The sequence below is a fragment of the Podarcis filfolensis genome (genome assembly GCF_964270895.1).
Source record: "Podarcis filfolensis genome assembly, chromosome: 13".
NCBI classification, from domain to species: domain Eukaryota; kingdom Metazoa; phylum Chordata; class Lepidosauria; order Squamata; family Lacertidae; genus Podarcis; species Podarcis filfolensis.
Genome location: NC_139615.1, coordinates 23044848 through 23063185, shown reverse-complemented (window position 1 = coordinate 23063185; position 18338 = coordinate 23044848). Strand labels below are relative to the sequence as shown.

Sequence of the window (18338 nt, the reverse complement as noted above, 5' to 3'; positions counted from 1 at the left end):
GGTCCCTGGGACTTATGTTTTACAAAGTCAGGCTGCAGCCCTAGAACATGTGAAGCAATCAACTAGTGCTTTTGAGAATGTGTAGTGAACCTTTCCCCGCACTACTAAGTATTCACAGCTTATGTCCTACACAGTTTGAAATTTATTGCAGTAGATTCCTGATCAAAGACTGTCCCTTCCATCTAAGGGTGCTGGGCATACGTCTGATGTGGAGCTGCCCTGGACTCTTCAGAAATTTCAGCCTGCATCACAGATAAGCAGGAGTACAGCAAATTTCCATGCCATTCAGATTGTTTTAAAATGTGTATTTAATTAATTTCTAATCTTAACCTTCGTCCGCCAATGAGGTTTACACACAGAGGGCAACTGAACTGCCCAAGTCATTAAAACTATTTAATTAAAACCATCTGAATATTTATTTATACACACATACAAAAAGTCATTCCTTTCCAGTGTTTCGAAACCCTCTCCAAATCACCACCCATTTGGATTCCTCCCTCTCCCTACCCACCATTCATTTCTTAAATGGAGGAACATCTACCCGTTTTAAATTACATAAACCTGGGGAAGCCTGTTCCTGTACATATTCACACACATATGCCATTTGACCTTTGGTGTAACAACTCTCTGTATCACAAGTTTTCGCCTCTGGATTCTCCACATATAAAGATCTAATCTATGCGGACATGTTTTATCTCCCTCACACTTCAAGCCCATTTCCCAGTTTTCATCCACTGGGAAAATACAGTTCCCCTAGACACACTAGGGTAGGCAAGCTTTTTATTTGTGGGGGATGGGGTGGGGTGGGGGTAGTGGAGATTTTTTTCCCTCATCCAATGGCCCAACTTTTCCAAGGAAGGTGGTTTCCAGCTGAAATCCTCACCATCCTGTTAAAAAGAAATGAGCCATTGCTCCCTGTTCCTTCTTTAGGGGTCGCTCCTGTGGGGAAACGGAAATGGCTCATATAGAGAGCACTTATAATGAAAGCAAAATATCTCCTCTACACCCAATACCAGGTAACCCAGTCTCCACCAACAGGGATTCATTCCAGAGGGCTGCAGGGTGCATTTCTGCATTATGAACTACACCCCTGGGTCCAGCCACTTCTTCCCACTCATAATCACAGGCCGTTAGCAAGACATATTTATCTACAGTGTTATCATACATTTCCCTGAATCGCCTTATCATAGAGTCTCCAGTCTGCTGTGTCCTCTTGGGAAGTGGGGTGAACACACAGAGATGCTGCAAGCCCAGGCTGACTTGAATTGGAAGCTGGGAGCTGGAAATGTGATTCCCACCCATCCCACAACCAATCCACAGTTTTATCAATTGCTTCAGCCTCTGGAGGAACTGGGATCCAGAAGCCACATGGAAGAGGTTCTCTCTCTTCAGACCCCAAGTCCCGGGACTCGGGAGGAAGCTGAAAGGCTCCATAGAGGCAAAGTCCTTGTCAGCTGCAATGATACCATAAAAAAAAACCCATGTGCGTATAGAGACACAGTTGACAGGATCAGCCTTGACCTATAAAGCCCTGAATGGATCATTCTCGAATCTACCTAGTTTGATAGCTGCACAAATCCAACAGAGAACAAGGTGCCATTTGCCATCTTGTACGTCAAACTGCATGTTGCATGGAAATGAGTGTAACAGAACCCCAGCAGCTCTTTTTTTAAGGAAAAGCAGCTTGGGAGGGAGGGGGAGATTTGGCGCAAGCAGAAAAGTTGTCCACACACACCTGTGCATATTCCTAAAATATGCACCACCACCCACCCACCCACACAAAAAAGCATTCCTCCCCATGAAGTTCCAAATGCACAAAAAGACAGTAGAATAGGGCAAGGCTATACAGCAACCCAGCCAGATGGATGGGGTATAAATAATAAAATTATCATTATTATTAAATAAAACATAGCAAATAAATAAATAAAGCTCCTTGGCATAGAGCTCTGCCCTCTCATATTCTGTAAAATGCCATTCACGCAACTACACTGTATAGAAATCCAGGTTTGCTTTATATGCAGTATTTATGCAAGTCCTAGAATTTGAGGTTTACCCTGGTATAAGATTTGAATGTGTTTGGTGTAGAGTCTGACCAGAGGCAGGGCATGGGGTGGGTGGGAGGGGTCAACAACTAAGTATTGGTTATTTCCGCTCTTCAAAACTATGGACAGATAATCTGGGGTGGCTTTGGTAGAAATCTCTAAATGACAGGGAGCCTGAGTGACGTGGCAGACCAGGGAGAAGGCTCTTAATGGACAACCCTTTCCCCTGCTTAGCTCTGTGTTCATGGTTACAGTGTATGATTTTCCAGGCAGAGAAAGCCATTTTTGTTGAGAGGAACTGCCCTGTTTGCAGGCTTAAGAGATGACTTGTTCCCTGCAGTCTTGCTTCTGGAGCTCGGTGCTTTCCCCACATTTAGGGGGCCGGCAGGGATTCCTCAAGACTAGGGAGGGTCCCTCCCTAGTGGCTAACTGGCAGGCAGACCAACTAGAGCTCCTTGCTGAACTCCTGCTGTATGGTGTAGCCCAGCCACCGCCGCCCACCACTCATGTTGTAGCCAGTGCTCTCAAAGAGCCCAATCGCCGCCTTGGTGACTACCGAGACCTGGGCCACTAAGAATTTGAAGCCCTGGGCGCGAGCGTGAGCTTCCAGGAAGCTGAGGAGGGAGCGGCCCACGCCAGAGCGCCGGTACCACCGGTTCACAGCCAGGCGCTTGAGCTCCGCCGTGCGTGGTTCCCCACCGCAGGGCTCCAGAGCCACGCAGCCGCACACGTCGTCCTCGTCGTATACAGCCACCCACAGCCCACGCTGCCCTGCGCTGTAGTAGGCATGCAGGTGCCTCAAGTCCGGCGAGCGCCACAGCAGAAGCTTCAGAGCCACCACGGTGAGCAGGACCGGCAGCACGAGAGCCACCACAAACGAGTTCAGGAAGAAACGCAGGCCGCTGCTCACCACCGCCATCAGCAGCAAAGCCAGAGGCCGCGTCAGCACATAGAGGATCAGGCGGTTCTCTGTATCCTTGAATCCATCCTGGTGGGGAAAGAAATAGAAAGGGATATGAAGTAAAGGACCATATACAGCTATGAGGGACCTGGGATGTGTTGTGTATCTCTAAAAAAATGCTTATCCTTCACTTTACTTGAAAACCTACGAGGGGAATTCTATGACGTCTGTAGCAACTTGCACAGAGCTAAGAAAAGGCTGGAGAGACAAGAGCCACACTGAAAGCAGAACTGTCCTGCAGATACGAAAGTTGTTCTACCCCAGCTTTTCTATAATGCAAGCTCTAGTGGGAAACAAGGAACCTCGACAAAAGAGCATTGGAATTGAGATAGAGCCAGTGGATTGAACCACGCTTTCTTTCCCTTAGGAAATTTTCTTCCCAGTCTTTAAGTGTGGAGGGAATTTTCTTTCTAGTGTTCAACTGTGAGATAAATAACACAGTAACACAATTGCCTCTTGCCCAACCCTTAGAGGTAAGTATCATCAAATGTAGCTCCTTTTCTTGCCAAGTCCCCTTTAATTTTTTTTTTATGCTGCAAACATCTCAATTTTTTCTCTCTCTAGCTTTAATATGCTCAGTTAACCCTCCCCCCCATCAGAGTGGATGTGGCAGGAAGAGTGGGCTGCATTCACGCAGCAGTTTATTCTGTTTGTCTAATTTCTGCATTATATTTGTGCTTTTACATTATGTAAAAGCTGCTTCTGGAAATCTAGCAGAATATGGTAAAGTTTAGTGCTCATTTCCATGTTAATTGCTTTCATAAAAAATCTGTTTGCAACCCCAATAAGCCAGAAAACTGTAGGTGTAAAGTGACAAAAATTGAGGCGGTATGCCAGCATAAAGTTCTTTCCTACTGTTTTCATGGGTGAATCATGGGAGAACAGAAGCATGCATGTGCAGAAAGGGTAGTGGAGGAGTGGCAGTGTTCAGTAACCTTCGTTGTTGTGTCACACCACACTCACTGCTGTCAATGAATTTTAGCGTGAAATATCAGTCAAAAAAACCACCTTTGCAACAGGTACTGCAGTGTGAAAGGAATGCAAGAAAACAGAAGTGCTAGCATCACAATGAGGAAATAAAGTTGCATGCAGAACAAGTAATACCAGTTCAGTGGTTTTCAAACATCCCTGCCCATTCCAAGTTGTCTGTTGAGGAGCTCTGCGCTTTGCAGAAGATGCTGTTCTAGAAGGCTTCCTATTTGGGACACTGATTAGACTTCTTAGTTACCCCAATCAGTGTTTCCCAAACTTTGCTCTCTGGCTGTTGTTGGACTACAACTCCCATGAGCCCTAGCTGGCAGGACCAGTGGTCAGGGATGATGGGAACTGTAGTCCCAAAACAGCTGGCAGCCCAAGTTTGGGAAGTGTTGCCCTAAACGAACTGAAACAGCTTCCTAGAACACACACACACACACACACACACACACACACACACAGTTCCCTTGCAATGTGCAACTGCTCTAACATATGAAGTAGACCATGGGTAGGCAAACTGAGCCTAGGGGCCGGATCTGGCCCAATCGCCTTCTAAATCCGGCCTGTGGATGGTCTGGGAATCAGCGTGTTTTTACATGAGTAGAATGTGTCCTTTTATTTAAAATGCATCTCTGGGTTATTTGTGGGGCATAGGAATTCATTCATTCCCCCCTCCCCCCAAAAAATATAGTCTGGTCCCCCACAAGGTCTGAGGGACAGTGGACCAGCCCCCTGCTGAAAAGTTTGCTGACCCCGAAGTAGACAATGCAATGTCCTCCAGTTTGGTGGATTACAACTCTCACCAGCCCATCAGCATTGCCAGTGGTAAAGGATGAAGGGAGTTGTAGTCCACAACATCTGGAGAACACCAAACTGCCTTTTTCCCACTTCTAGGGGAAGGTTCCTATTAAATGACACATTCCGTAAGTCTTTAGAAAGGAAGGAGAGTGCTTATATAGCCTGGGCTCTCCACCACCTCTCTCAGAAGCCCACCTCACCTTCAGAAGCTCCAAGACAATTGGTGTCTCCTCCTCTCTCATTTCTCTGATGGTCAGTTGCTCAGGTTCCAGGGTAGGCATGCTGGCAGCCAGCAGATGGCACCTTCAAAGAGGGAAAGCCCAGTTATTGTCTGATATGTCCTTGATGAGAGGCTGGGATGGACAAGGAAAGTGTCTCCAACTAGAATGGGTCATTTGTCAGAGCCCAACCTTCCAACATGGCTGGGGACACTCTTGAGTAAATGGGGAGCATTTTTATGTTGAAGCAGCACAGAAACCAGAGGCAGTGTTGTGTAGTGGTTATGCTGGATCAGGACCTGACAGGCCAAGGTTCAAGTCCCCACTCAGCTATGATGTTTGCTGGGTGCCTTTGGGCCGGTCACTGTCTCTCAGCTTACCTCACAGGGTTGTTATGAATATTACATGAAGAGTGGGTAGATAACCAGGCACACCACCTTGAGCTCTGTGTAGGAAAGGCGGGATACAAATACAGCAATAAGAATAATATTGGGGGATGAGGAGAAAGACTCTTACTCCAATCCCTTCCTAAAGGAGAATAGGTACTTTGGGGGGGGGGGTCAATCTAACAAACACAGAAGCAGCAACTTCCTACAATGCCAGCAAGAGTTGAAAACTATTTTGCTTGTGGCATGACTCTTGTACATTTACACACACAAAGAAATCTCAACAGACCCCCTTTCCATTTTAAAGTGTTAAATGCCTGACAATCATTCTCCAATTTAAATGCACAGGAGCCTTGGTAAGAAAAGAAGCTGGCAACTCTTAAAAAAGCAACTACAACCGGTATAGCTGGGAAGAATATATCCTTTTTCAGCAGCAGATTCACTGGCAATCTTTTGGCCTTAATTTCCCATCTGTTTAAACAGGGACCACATGCCTCCTGGGGTCGTCTTGAAAAGGAACGAGACCGAGGCCGTGTATACTTTATGAAATAACACTTGCACGCCCCCCATTTAATTAAAGGTCGTGGGAGCCATTTTACCAGCAGCCTCTGATTCCCAGCTAGCTCCCTGCGCCCCCTACTCTATTTGCAAGGTAGGATCCCTTGCAATGGAGCACCACCGTTATTTTATGCCACATAACGGACAAAAATAACGCGACGCCCACATTTCTCCGGCCTGCCCCTTCTGCCCCTCCCGAGAGCAAAGGCAGATCCGCAATAAAACGCCAGCACCACCGTCGTAAACTGACCGGGCACGGCACTCTAGCCCTTGCGGCCACACCCCTCCGCAGAAATAGAAACGCCCGCAAACCTTCTCCACTCCCCCCCTAGGCGCGGAATGGACTCACCCAGCCTGTAGGAAGCGGCTGCCTTTGCCCCTGCATAAAAGGAGCATGGAATTCTCCGAGGCCTCCTACATCTCTCTCTCTCTCCCCACCCCGCCCGCTTTTTCAGGAGGGAGGGGGGGAGGAGAGGGGAAAACAGCTTCGCCCCAAGAGCCTCTTCTTAGTCAACCCTCCCCAGCTTCGCAGCTCCAGCGCCTCACTCCATGAGCGCATGCGTGGCGCTCCTGGCTTCTTCGGAGCCTTTCGCTCCTTACGCAGTTCTTGGCAACTGTTGCTAAGGGGGCGAAACGGGGCCTTCAAGCGCTGCGAGTCCCAAACCCGTTTTGCCTTTTATGGGAGAGAGCGGGCAGCAGCGGGGGTAGGTTCAGTTTGAATGGCTTAGGACTTAGGGAAATATCTGACTTTCTAATTTTCTTTTTCTTTTTCATGGTGAAGTGGCAGGCGGGAATTCAACGGGTATTGCTGTAGCCAGCTAGTAGAGAGGGAAATCTGGAAAAGCCTTCCCATATTGCTGCCAGTCTGCTATGGAACTGTTAAAAAAAACACGACCTGCTGCCCATAATGTAAACAGCTGGTGGCTGTTAATGTATCATTTTCGTTATGTACCCATTTTATGCTGCTGACATGAAGTTGGAAGCCACCTGGAAGTGTATGTGTCTTTCCATAAGGGTTTTGTTTTTCAACTTTTTTTTTTAAAGAGTTGCACAGACTGTTTGTTTGGATTGAGTTTGGGGCTCATGGTTAAGACAGCAAAAATAAAGGGATTTATTTCATTACATTGTAAGCACCGAATTCCCGAAAGTAACCTTTGACATGTTGCTTTCTCAATGTAAATATTAAGAAAGTAAGCATCGTTGTTGGAGATAAGCAGGTGCACCAATTTGATTTGTAGCCATTCTGTTCCGCCTGTGAGCTTCCTTTTTGCATCTAGCTGGCTGCTGGCCAATGTCAAAAGGAAATGGATATTGGTCTGAAGAAGCATAACAGTTCTGAGTGGTTTAGAAGCTGGCATTTAAAAACAGTAACATTGGCATTGACCCAGTAAACCATTTATAACCCATTTTGTTTATCATTGCAAAATGGGGATGTTACTTTTTAAAAAATTCTTTAACGTCACCACAAGGTGGCTGACTGTCAAATTCACATGGGGCATAGGTCTTTTTAACAGCTCCTTGCCTGTTAAACAAGCATTAAAACCAGCAGTTCACATTGGCAAAAAAAGGAATGTGTGAAATGGCTAAGGCAGCATTACAATTATGTCTGTCTTCACCTTAAGCGTATCTGTGAGCCATTCACCTCCTGCCATGCAGTACAGTGGTACCTTGGTTCTCAAATGCCTTGGCTTGCAAACACCAAAAACCAGGAAGTAAGTGTTCCAGTTTCCAAATGTTTTTTGGAAGCCGAACATCCGATGCGGTTGTTGGCTATTGTTTCTGGGGTGCCTGCACCAATCAGCTGTGCCTTGGTTTTGGAACATTTTGGAAGTCGAACGGACTTCCAGAACAGATTAAGTTTGGCGCTTTTGTTTTTGCTATTTATTTTGTGATTTTGTTTTCGAAGCTTTTTCGGTTAATTTGTTTTTGTGACTGTATGGAACTCAGTTCAGCTACTGATTGATTGTGTGACTACAGAAATGGATAAAAGCCCCCCCCCCCCATCCAAATAATGACTATCAGTGCAGGTAAGAAAAAAATGTAATTTTAATTTTTATCATCTACAATAATCTCTATTTTATACTACAATACATTGATTTTTACTTTCATTTTATGTATCAATGGTCTCATTAGATAGTAAAATTCATGTTAAATTGCTGTTTTAGGGGTTGTTTTTAAAAGTCTGGAACTGATTAATCCGTTTTGCATTACTTTCTATGGGAAAGAACGCCTTGGTATTAGAACGCTTTGGTTTTGGAACGGACTTCTGGAATGGATTAAGTTTGAGAACCAAGGTACCACTGTATTTAAGAACATGATTAACACAGTGGGGAAAAAATCCCCTGTGGAACAGGAGTGTTGTCCCACACTGACCCTGAGGGTTGGTTCTTCATCTTTTCAGGTTTTTTTCCTGTAAAAGTGCCTTCCCCGTGTTCTCTGCTGGAGGTGGGGAACCAGTGGCTCTCCCAAGATGGTCAATTCTCAAGTACTAAAATGCAATGCATCATATAATTTATAGAGTAAGACACTGAGAGGGAAGATTGCTAACAAACCATAAATAGAAAGAGCATGGCCAGGTTTCACTTGTTTAGCTTTTGTGGACAGCTTTTTCTGTACAGTGGTACCTTGGGTTAAGAACTTAATTCGTTCTGGAGGCCCGTTCTTAACCTGAAACTGTTCTTAACCTGAAGTACCACTTTAGCTAATGGGGCCTCCTGCTGCTGCTGCACCGCGCAATTGCTGTTCTCATCCTGAAACAAAGTTCTTAACCTGAGGTACTATTTATGGGTTAGCGGAGTCTGTAACCTGAAGCATCTGTAACCTGAGGTAGCACTGTACAGGTTATTCAAGTGTAGGGCTACAGTGTGCAGCACATAATTGGCTCAGCAACCTGAGCCATCAGTTTGGTGGATCTCAGTGTTCTTGGAGAAAGAAAGAAAAAAACCCACAGGAAATCCCACGTCTCAACTCTGCCCACTTTGGTCTTTGGTTCTCAGCTCAACCACAATCATTCCTCAAACTGCAGAACCTCCTACCCCAAGAAATTCACCAAACATGTTGCATTTTCCAGAAATCTTGTACAGAGACCTCATTTGCACTGACTTTCAACACTAAGCTTAAGTTCCCATTTAGGCTTGAGTCCCAGCACCTTTCAGTTTAAAATTCAATATCTAGCATGTTGAAGCTGCTTGAGAAAAACATAAAGAGTTTCCTCTAAGCAGGAACCTTTTATCTTGCACCTCTCAAGCCTGTTAAAGCTGCAGGGCTGCAGCTCAGTTGTAGATCACATGCTTTGTATGGAGAAGAACACAGGTTCAAAGCCACAATATCTCAAGAGAGGGCTGAAAAAGATGTTTGCCTGAAATGCTAGAGAGCTGTTACCGTTCAATCTAGATCAGGGTTTCCCAAACTTGGGTCTCTAGCTGTTTTTGGACTACAGCTAGGACTGATGATCAGGGATGATGGGAACTGTAGTCCAAAAACAGCTGGTGATCCAAGTTTGGGAAACCCTGATATATACATTACTGAGCTAGATGGACCAATGGTCTTACTCTGTATAAGGCAACTTCCTATGTTCTTAGTTGACTTCCTTTGGGGACTATGCAATCTGCTACTGAAATGCCAGTCAGACCTAAAAAGCACAAAAGAAGTATGACATGTATTGGTGAACCCAACCTCTGCACAATACACAGAAAGGAGTAAAAATGCTTTGAAGCAGTCTTTTATTTTTCTTCTAGACCAAGAGTCTATGACCCTCTTGTCTGTTAGCACCAGGAACTGGGGTACACTTGGGAATAAATGTGGTTCTGCACATGGTGAGGGGCTGGAATGGAGAATAGATAAGAGGGGCTTAACCGGAAAAAGATGCTGTTTATGACAGCTCATAAAGCAGCCTCCTGCAGCAGCCAGTATCAAAGGAAAACCCAAAAACTCAAACTTTCCCCATTTCTAATACATAAAAAGAGCTCACACTGCTCCACAGCACTTAGCTCCAAAATTGCAACACAGCAGGGAAATGGAGAGAGGCCAGCAGTCCAGTTGATATCTGCTAACTATATTTTCTGTCCAGTGTGGAGAAAAAAACCAGGAATTCTGGCTGCACAGTCTTCCAACCATCAGACTGCACATACATTTGGTTCTTGTTGGAACAACATATTTCAGACAGGATGGGGAAATGTGTGGGTTAGGGATTGTATCGAGGACTGGACTGGCTATCCCTTTCTCACATGCAAAACAAGACAAAAGTGTTTGGGGGAAGGACATGGTAGTGGAGTCATTGTAACTGCAAGGACACGGGCAGCAACAGCAATCCCCATGTGAGCAGGAAGTGAGGGATTCAAGGGTATGCTTTGGACCTGCAGGCATGGGCGTGAGCTAAGCTCTCTGCTGTCATTTCATGACACTGTCCTGAGGAACCTAAGCTGATCCACCTCCAGGAGTCTTGAAGTTGCGCAGGTCGATCCCATCTGGCAACACAGTTAATTATAGCAGCCACTAGTGAGAGCACAACTGAGTCTCAGTTGGTACTCCAACGCAGGGATGGGGACAGTTGTCCTCAGAAAGTGTGGACAAGCTGCATGTTGGGTACCGTTTGCACAATCTGAATGGAGGGCAGGCCTTGCGAAGTTACTGGGCTCGGCAGAAGTTGCACCATTTGGGAGGCGCTGTTGCTGTCCCCAGTAGATTGGGTGCTGTCCGGGCTGCTCACCTGCAGTGTTGGCACACTCTCCAGCACTTGGAGGGTCTGTTCCCCCTGGGCACTACGGATGATCAGGAGGTTCTGCCCAGTCCCAGCACTACCCTCGGGCCCTTGCAGCTGGAGGCCAGGCAGCTCTTGCACTGTCTGGATGTTGTCCACCTCCTGCACGCACAACCGGGTCTGCTCTCCTCCTGCACTTCTCAGCACCAACACATTCTGAACTCCCTCATCGGTCTGTAAAGTTTCAAAGTGCATGTCTTGCACCCCTTCCAGGCTCTCCACCTCCCCGCCTGGCCCCAAAAGCTCCTCCCCTGGAGAGTTCTGCACCACAATTAGGTCCTGGCTTTCCTCCTTCACACCAGGTCCCTGTTGGAGGTCCACCTCAGAGAGCTCATGGGAGCTGGACAGAGAAGTCCCCACCTCATTCATCTCCTGTGGTGGGCTCAAAGTCTGAAGCTGAACACTGGTCATCTCCTCTGAAGGTTGAAGCTGTTCCCCTTCCTGAGAAGAAACCAGCTCCTGGATCTGAATGGTGCCATCCAGCTGTTGGGAAGGCGAGAGGCTCTGGATTTCGACGCTGGTCAAAGGCTGATTGGAGGGGGAGAGGCTGTGGATCTGCAGAGGGCTGGTTTGCTGCAGGGATGGCAAGGTCTGGATCTGAATGGGGCCCACTTGCTGGGAAGGCTGGAGAGTTTGGAGCTGTAGGGTTCCTACCTGCTCAGAGGATGGCACAGCTTGGAATTGTACAGTGTTCATCTTCTGGGAAGGTGGAAGAGTTTGAAACTGCACTGTGCCAGTCTGTGGACAACTAGACAGGCTCTGGATCTGCACGGTGCCTCCTGATTGGGAGGTGGGCAAACTTTGGATCTGGACTGTATTCTGGGGAAGGGGCAGGCTTTGAATCTGCACAATGCCAGTCTGTGGAGGATGTGGGAAGGCCTGGATCTGGATTGTGCCAGGTTGCTGTGAAGCAGGTACGGTCTGAATTTGCAAAGTGCCACCTGGCTGGGCAGTGGGAAAGCTCTGGAGGGGCTGGGGCAAGGTTTGAATCTGAATAGTGCCTGTTGGTGGAGCAGCTGGCACAGTTTGGATCTGCACCGTGCCCAGTTGCTGTTCTGGCAAGCTCTGGAGAACAATAACATTCTGTCCACTAGTCTGTAGCCCTGGCGTCCTCTGGATTTGCACATTTGAGAGGGGCTGCATGCTGGTCCCGGTGGCACTGGGCATCAAAATGATATTCTGGTTGCCAGACACCGATGGTGGTGGGGGAGCCAAGGGCGCAGGTTTCTTGGCCTTACCTTGACGGACCAGGGCAGATTTGCCTGGGGTGGTAGGAGCAGCTGGCAACAGGGTAATGCTGGTGGGAGCAGTGGATGTAGTGGGCACTTGGGGACTAGGCAGCAGGATAAGTTTGGGGGGTAAATTTTGGGGTGGGGGTGGCTGCGGCGGCTGCTGTATGCTGGGGATAAGTTGCAAGCCCTGTGATGTTTGCACAAGCAGGAAAGTCTGAGTGTTTGACGAGACAGGAGGGGCTGGGCTGCCACTTAACTCCACATTCAGAGTGGCCTGCAAGTTAGGCATGATTTGCACCTCTTGAGTGGTGGCAGGTGAGGTGGTGGCTGGGCGGCTGGGCGCCTCAGCACTGTTGTGGGTGCGGAAGTGGCGCTGCAAGTAAGAGGCCATGACAAAGGCCTTGGAGCAAACCGGGCACTGGAAGGGGCGCTCCCTCGAATGGGTACGTCTGTGCAGCGCCAGGTTGGAGGAGTGGGTGAAGGCCTTGCCACAGTCCCGGCAACAATAGGGCCTCTCGCCAGTGTGTACCCGCTGATGCTGCCGGAGGTTGGATGTTTGCGTGAAGGACTTTCCACAGGTCTGGCAGGCAAAGGGCCGCTCACCGGTGTGCAACTGCTGGTGCCGCCGGAGGCACGAGGTGTTCTTGAAGGCTTTGCCGCAATCTTGGCAAGCATAGGGGCGTTCGCCGGTGTGCTGCCGCAAATGGTACTGATAATGGGAAGCCCATTTGAATGCCATCCCGCAGGTGGAGCAAGTGAAGGCACGCAAGCCCGTGTGCACCCGCTGGTGGATACGCAGCAGCGAGGAGCGCTTGAAGGCTTTGCCACACTCGCCGCAAGCATAGGGGCGCTCGCCCGTGTGGTCACGGAGGTGGTAACGCAGCCCAGAGGAGCCCTTGAATGACTTCCCGCACTCTCCACACACATAGGGGCGCTCAGGGGGTGGGGGTGGCGTCACTGTGGCCGCAGGCACTGGCTCTGCCTGTGCTGGGCACGTCACCTCTGCCTCCTCCAACCGTTGTTCAGCCGGGGGATGCGAACGCTGATGGCCCAACAGGCTGGCCAGTGCCGGGAAGGAGCGTTCACACACCATGCAGGTGTAGGTGCGATCGGATGAGTGCTGGCTCTGTTGGTGCCGTGCTAAACCCGCGGCACTCTTGAAAGTCTTACTGCACACAGAGCAAGCTAGGGAGGGTGTGGGGGATGCTACAGCCGCCACCTCCTCCTGCACTGGTAGTGGCGGTGGTGGTGGTGGCAGAGGCAGTGGCTCTGCTGGGGCCAAGTGTGCTTCCTGGTGGCTCAGCAGCTGCTCCTGCAAGGGGAAGGTGAGATGGCAGACACTACACCGAAACAGCATCTCCACAGTGGTGGTTGGCTCCTCCAAGAAGAGCTGTGCTGGAGGCGCAATGTCCCCATGAGACTCCAAGTGCCGCTGCAGATAGGTGTCCGATGCAAAGGCCTTGCCACAGATAACACAGGTGTGGGCGGGGCGGGCAGCGTGTGCCGATCGGCAGTGCAGCGCCAGGTTGGAAGAGTGGGTGAAGGCCTTACCACAGTCTTGGCATCGGTAGGGCCTCTCGCCAGTATGCACCCGCTGATGCTGCCGCAGGTTGGTGGACTGCGTGAAGGCCTTGCTGCAGATGAGGCAGACATAGGGGCGCTCGCCTGTATGTGTATGGCGGTGGCGCCGCAGGCTGGAAGAGTTCTTGAAGGCCTTGTCACACGCCGGGCAAGGGTAGGGGCGTTCGCCAGTGTGCTGGCGCAAATGGTACTGGTAATGTGAGGACCACTTAAAGGCCAGGCCACACTGAGCGCACTTGAAGGCACGCAGGCCAGTATGCACACTCTGGTGGATCTGAAGCAAGGACGACCGTTTGAATGCCTTGCCGCACTTGTCACACTTGTAAGGTCGCTCCCCCGTATGTCCGCGTTGGTGGTACAGTAAGGCTGAGGACCCCTTGAAGGCCTTGGGGCACTCTGAGCACTTGTAAGGGCGTTCGCCTGTGTGAGTCCTCTGGTGGTGGATGAGCCGCGATGACCATTTGAATACCTTGCCACATTCCAGGCACTCATACTGGTGGTCGCCACTGCTGCCACTGGGGCCTCCACCTGCTGGGGCCACCGCTGGCACTGCCGCTGCCTGCATTTCTAGCTGCTGAGCTCCCACCATTGCACCAGAGTTCACCTGCTAGAAAAACACATGCAGAGAAAGAGAGAACACCATTATTGTAACTGTGACAGACCTAGCCTCATTTATAGAGGCTCTCCTATACTAAATCATACTATTGGTTGATCTAGCTTGATACTGTCCACACAGTTTTTCCATCACTAAACAGAAGATGCTTAAAGATTGAAGCTGAGAGAGTCAGCATGTAAAGCATGTGCTCTACCACTGAGCTGTGGCACCTCTCCATTTGTGCTTGAGACAGTAAAATCTGCACAGGAACTTTACCGCTTCACTTTCAAATGGGAAACTAGCTGAGCAAACTAGCACTTACCTTACAAGCTCCAGGAATTACTGAGGTGTTTCTTACACATAGCCCCTTAGTTGGAAATGAGAGAGTAAAAATCACCTCAAATGAACCTGCCACCTTTAAAAAGCAGTGGTCATTGAGTGATGCTCACAGACACAGGAAGTCATTTTGTTTTATGATTGAAAGTGAATGTTTGAACAGCCCTGACTAAAAGAATGCAGCATTTGAGGAGAGTAATTTTATTATTAATAATATTATTATTAATATTATTAAAATTTGCTAAGTACTGTACCAGTATTTTAAAAATGGCAGTCCTTTGTCCTACCCTCACAATCTAGTAGACATGATACAAGAGGGAAAAGGAATGCAGAGGGAAGAAAATACAACTCACGATGGAACAGCTGCTCCTTCTCAGGATGATCTTTACCATGACATTATGTTCTTCCTAGGAGGCTGACTTCCCCCCTCCCCCCTGCCCAAAACACACACATGGGTTAGGTCCCTACTTGGTGTTGAACTCATAAAAGTCCATTACATAGCAACCTCTGGAGCCAAGGAAGGTGAGTCAGTGGCCCTCCTAGAAGCCCAAGTCAGCATAGCCAATGGTCATGTATAACTGGGGTTGCAGTTCAACATCTGGAGAGTTACAGGTTCCCAATCCCTAGACCGCAGCCTGGAAAACAGGCACCTTCCCATCATCATTTGCCCCCCACCCCACCCCTGCTCCCCAGGGATCTTCCTTCTGCTAGCAGGAAGAGTCAGCAGTTGCGGACTGTCCAGATGCCCAGGAGATGCCTCACTTGCCTGGGTCCAAAACATCTAGTGCTACCTGGCCCTGACTGCTTCAGTGTACACATTGTGTGTATGGGGGGCGGGCAGTATTTTCCTTGATGGTCACCATGGAAACTTTGAACAGCAGCAGTTGGACCAGCCACAACAGTGGCATTTAAATCCGGTTAGTGGTCATTTCCCACCATCAACCTTTGTCATTAATTTCTGTCAATTACCCAGGAGCCCTGCTGAGAAGACAAAGGTGAGACACAAATAATTTTAAACAAGCATGGATGCCTGAAGTCATGCTTGGACTAGGATCAGGAGAGCAAATGAGCTGTGAAAAGTTGAAGTAGCCTGTATGCCATGAAAATCTCTTAGCTTCAGTTCCTGATCTATACATGGAAATAACAGTGGCCAAGGTTATTATGCATGTCCAAGGGCCACACTGGCAATAACCCACACTCCAAGGACCGCATAGCAAAAAAGTTTTAATTTTTAACCTTTCAAATTAAACGCTGACTACATAGAAAACAGAGCGCACGCAATTTAGAACACAATTCAGTGCTGTTGTTTTTCCAGAGGATTTAAGGCTGTCTTGTTTCACACAATTATCCACGACTTGCATTGGGGACAATTTCCCGAAGCAGCCGCTAAAGTTTTTGAATTCCGCTCGTGTTCTTGTGCCGAAAGTTTAAGGATAGGGGACCAAAATATCCGAGCCCAGCCTTTGGAGAGATTAACCCTGCATCACTTCCCCGACCTGCGCCAAAGAGTCAGATGGCTCTCCTGACCATGAGCAAAGTGCTTTAAGGGCTCCGCTTTATTGCCGACGTTACGTAGGCTGGGGGAGGGGATTCCTTTGGGCCAAACCCCCGCGCCTGTAATTAAAAAGCGTGCCTCCTCCACCCTCTCGCCACTCAGAACAAGGCACTGTTCTGTCGGCAGACAAAAAAACAGAGGAAACCTCTCCGTGGCACACTCCCCTTTAAATGCGGACCTGCCCCTTTAAGGAACCGAGCTTTGCCGCCCCTCCCCCTTCGTTGCCGTTCGGCCTCGCGACATCTTTTCTCCCTTTCTTTCTCTGCCTCTTGTTTTTTTTCCTCACCTGGCCGGTCTTTTTTTTTTTTCCTCCCTGCGCACTTCGTCTCAATAGGAGCTGGATAAGAGGGGTGCAGCGGGGCTGGGGGGGAGGGGCTGTCGCTCCACCCTCCCAACGGCCGGCGCTGCGAGACACCCAACCTTTAACTCGCTCACACTAACCGCCCGCGAGGGCAGCCAGCCTCACCCCTTTGCGCCGATGCCATTGGCCACGCAAAGCATCTCGGGAGTTGTAGGCTCTTGTGGAGGACGCTGCCGGGCGCCATGTTGTTCCCGCACCACGTGTTTTGGGAAGCGCTTGGGGAAGGGAAAGCTGTGTGTGTCGCCGGAAAGGTGGTAGTGGCGTTTATCATGAGCGCGTTGGAGGCCTTACAATAAACTTCGTGACCTCGCTGTTGTGAGCCCGATAACACCATTTTTAATATTAATTAATTAATTAATTATAGTGAGAATAGGAAGCTCAGGTAATCTAAGTTGCTGACCAGCTCTTGCTTCCATGTGGCCTTAGTGAATACTGACATCACGGTTAATAATGACATCATCCTACCTTCGCTGGTATTAAATGAAATAATTGAAAATTAATAATATTTGTTTATCAACTTGCTTCTACCCCGAGTATCGGGGGCGGATAGCAATTGAGAAGTAAGTCCTATTGAATTGAATGGGGCTTGCTAACAGTCTGGGGAATTTGTGGCGGGAGGGTATAGAAAGGGGAATTTTATCAGGTGATGCCTTTTCACTGACAGCTGAGGAATGGGAGAAACAGCAACGTGAAGAATTTTCTCTTTGAACTCTCAAAAAGGAATTTGAACCCTCTTTATTGTAATATCTATCTATCTATCTATCTATATATGGCACACATATTTACAGCCTGCTCTTCAGCCCCAAAGAGTTCCCAGAAATATGGTGCCAAATAAGAACAGAGTGTATCAAGTTCAAGTCCAGATCTGTTAAACAAATGAAATTGCCTTGGTGAAGTTGTGTAGAACAAGTGTCATACCACTGTCATGCTGTTTCCATTCTCATCCTTTCTCCCCTTGTTAAAAGACAGGTATGTTATCTCTTATTTAAGAAAATCAATGGCGCAGCTATCCTTTATCCACCTGGGGGCAGCATTAAGTTGTATGCATTAAGTCTGCCACAACTAAAGGAGATCCTGCTCACTCCGTCTCTGGTTGAAAGGATGATTAGGAAAAGTGCAATTGCAGATTATTGGCTGCATAGAGAGAGCTGTACCTGGTAGGAAATAGTCTGTTCATTTGGGAAGAAAGGACTAGTACAGTTATTTGTAATAACAGCCTGCATGGATCTCTGTAGGCTACTTTACATAAAATGAGCATCCTTTCTGTTCTTCTTGTCAAAAGACACCAGTGCAGTTCATGAGCTTAGCTTGTTTCTTCCTAGAACTACTTTATTCAAAAAATGTTTTGCTTGACCTGTTCCTTGGCTTGTTCCATGGTTCATTTATTACGTGCATAAGTTACCCTACCTACATTTGCTTTCATGTCTCAAAAAGGCATTGATAACAGCTCTTGGTAGTTTGCAAATATAATTTTTTATTCCATCCATCAGAATCCACAAAGTGTCTTGATAACCGTGTAAAGCACTGGTTTAAAATACAATATTTCTTTTATTTACATATCTTACATGCTTTTTCAAAACCATGTCAAAAGCTCCCATGTCAGGGAGTTACAAATGAAAATATAATAATGACAAGTAAACCTCATCATTAAAATCACATGCAAATGAAAAATGCTTTAAAAATCCCAAAGATAATACAGCAGCATTAAAAGAAAACCATAACAGCCAGTTAACATAATCAAGTCACAATATAATAACTGATTTTTAAAACCACCCCAAATTTTCTAATCAAAGGTAGGCTGGGAATAAAGTTTTCTAAGACCCATATTAAAGAAAATGGGGAGGGGTTCCATAGACAATAGAAACCGCAATATCAGAAAGAAAAAGAAAAAAACCCCAGCAACCTGTAGCACCTACGTTAGTCATCTCTCTTTCTCCACACAGCATATTCACCCTCTGTCAGTATAGTTATACCAGCAACA

General features: G+C 47.8%; 2 protein-coding genes across 8 annotated transcripts; both read right to left on the bottom strand.

The window, feature by feature from the left end:
- Nucleotides 1-290: 290 nt before the first annotated feature.
- ZNF628 (zinc finger protein 628) lies at nt 291-16679 on the bottom strand. 7 transcript variants are annotated; one of them, XM_083580540.1, is made up of 7 exons: nt 16283-16679; nt 14795-14868; nt 10647-14117; nt 4977-5079; nt 2953-3030; nt 602-1454; nt 291-571 (listed from the first exon to the last, which is right to left on the bottom strand). In XM_083580540.1, the coding sequence occupies exons 2-4, from the start codon at nt 14831-14833 to the stop codon at nt 5038-5040; spliced, it is 3552 nt and encodes a 1183-aa protein (XP_083436666.1). In that variant the 5' UTR covers nt 14834-14868; nt 16283-16679; the 3' UTR covers nt 291-571; nt 602-1454; nt 2953-3030; nt 4977-5037. The 7 variants fall into 7 exon arrangements, with proteins under 7 accessions (XP_083436666.1, XP_083436664.1, XP_083436665.1 ...); XM_083580538.1 differs by having other exon boundaries at nt 291-1454; XM_083580539.1 differs by having other exon boundaries at nt 291-939.
- On the bottom strand, nt 2488-5018 carry NAT14 (N-acetyltransferase 14 (putative); the record flags this gene model as incomplete). The annotated part of the gene is made up of 2 exons (XM_083581759.1): nt 2488-3030; nt 4977-5018. The coding sequence occupies 2 exons, from the start codon at nt 5016-5018 to the stop codon at nt 2488-2490; spliced, it is 585 nt and encodes a 194-aa protein (XP_083437885.1).
- Nucleotides 16680-18338: the final 1659 nt, after the last annotated feature.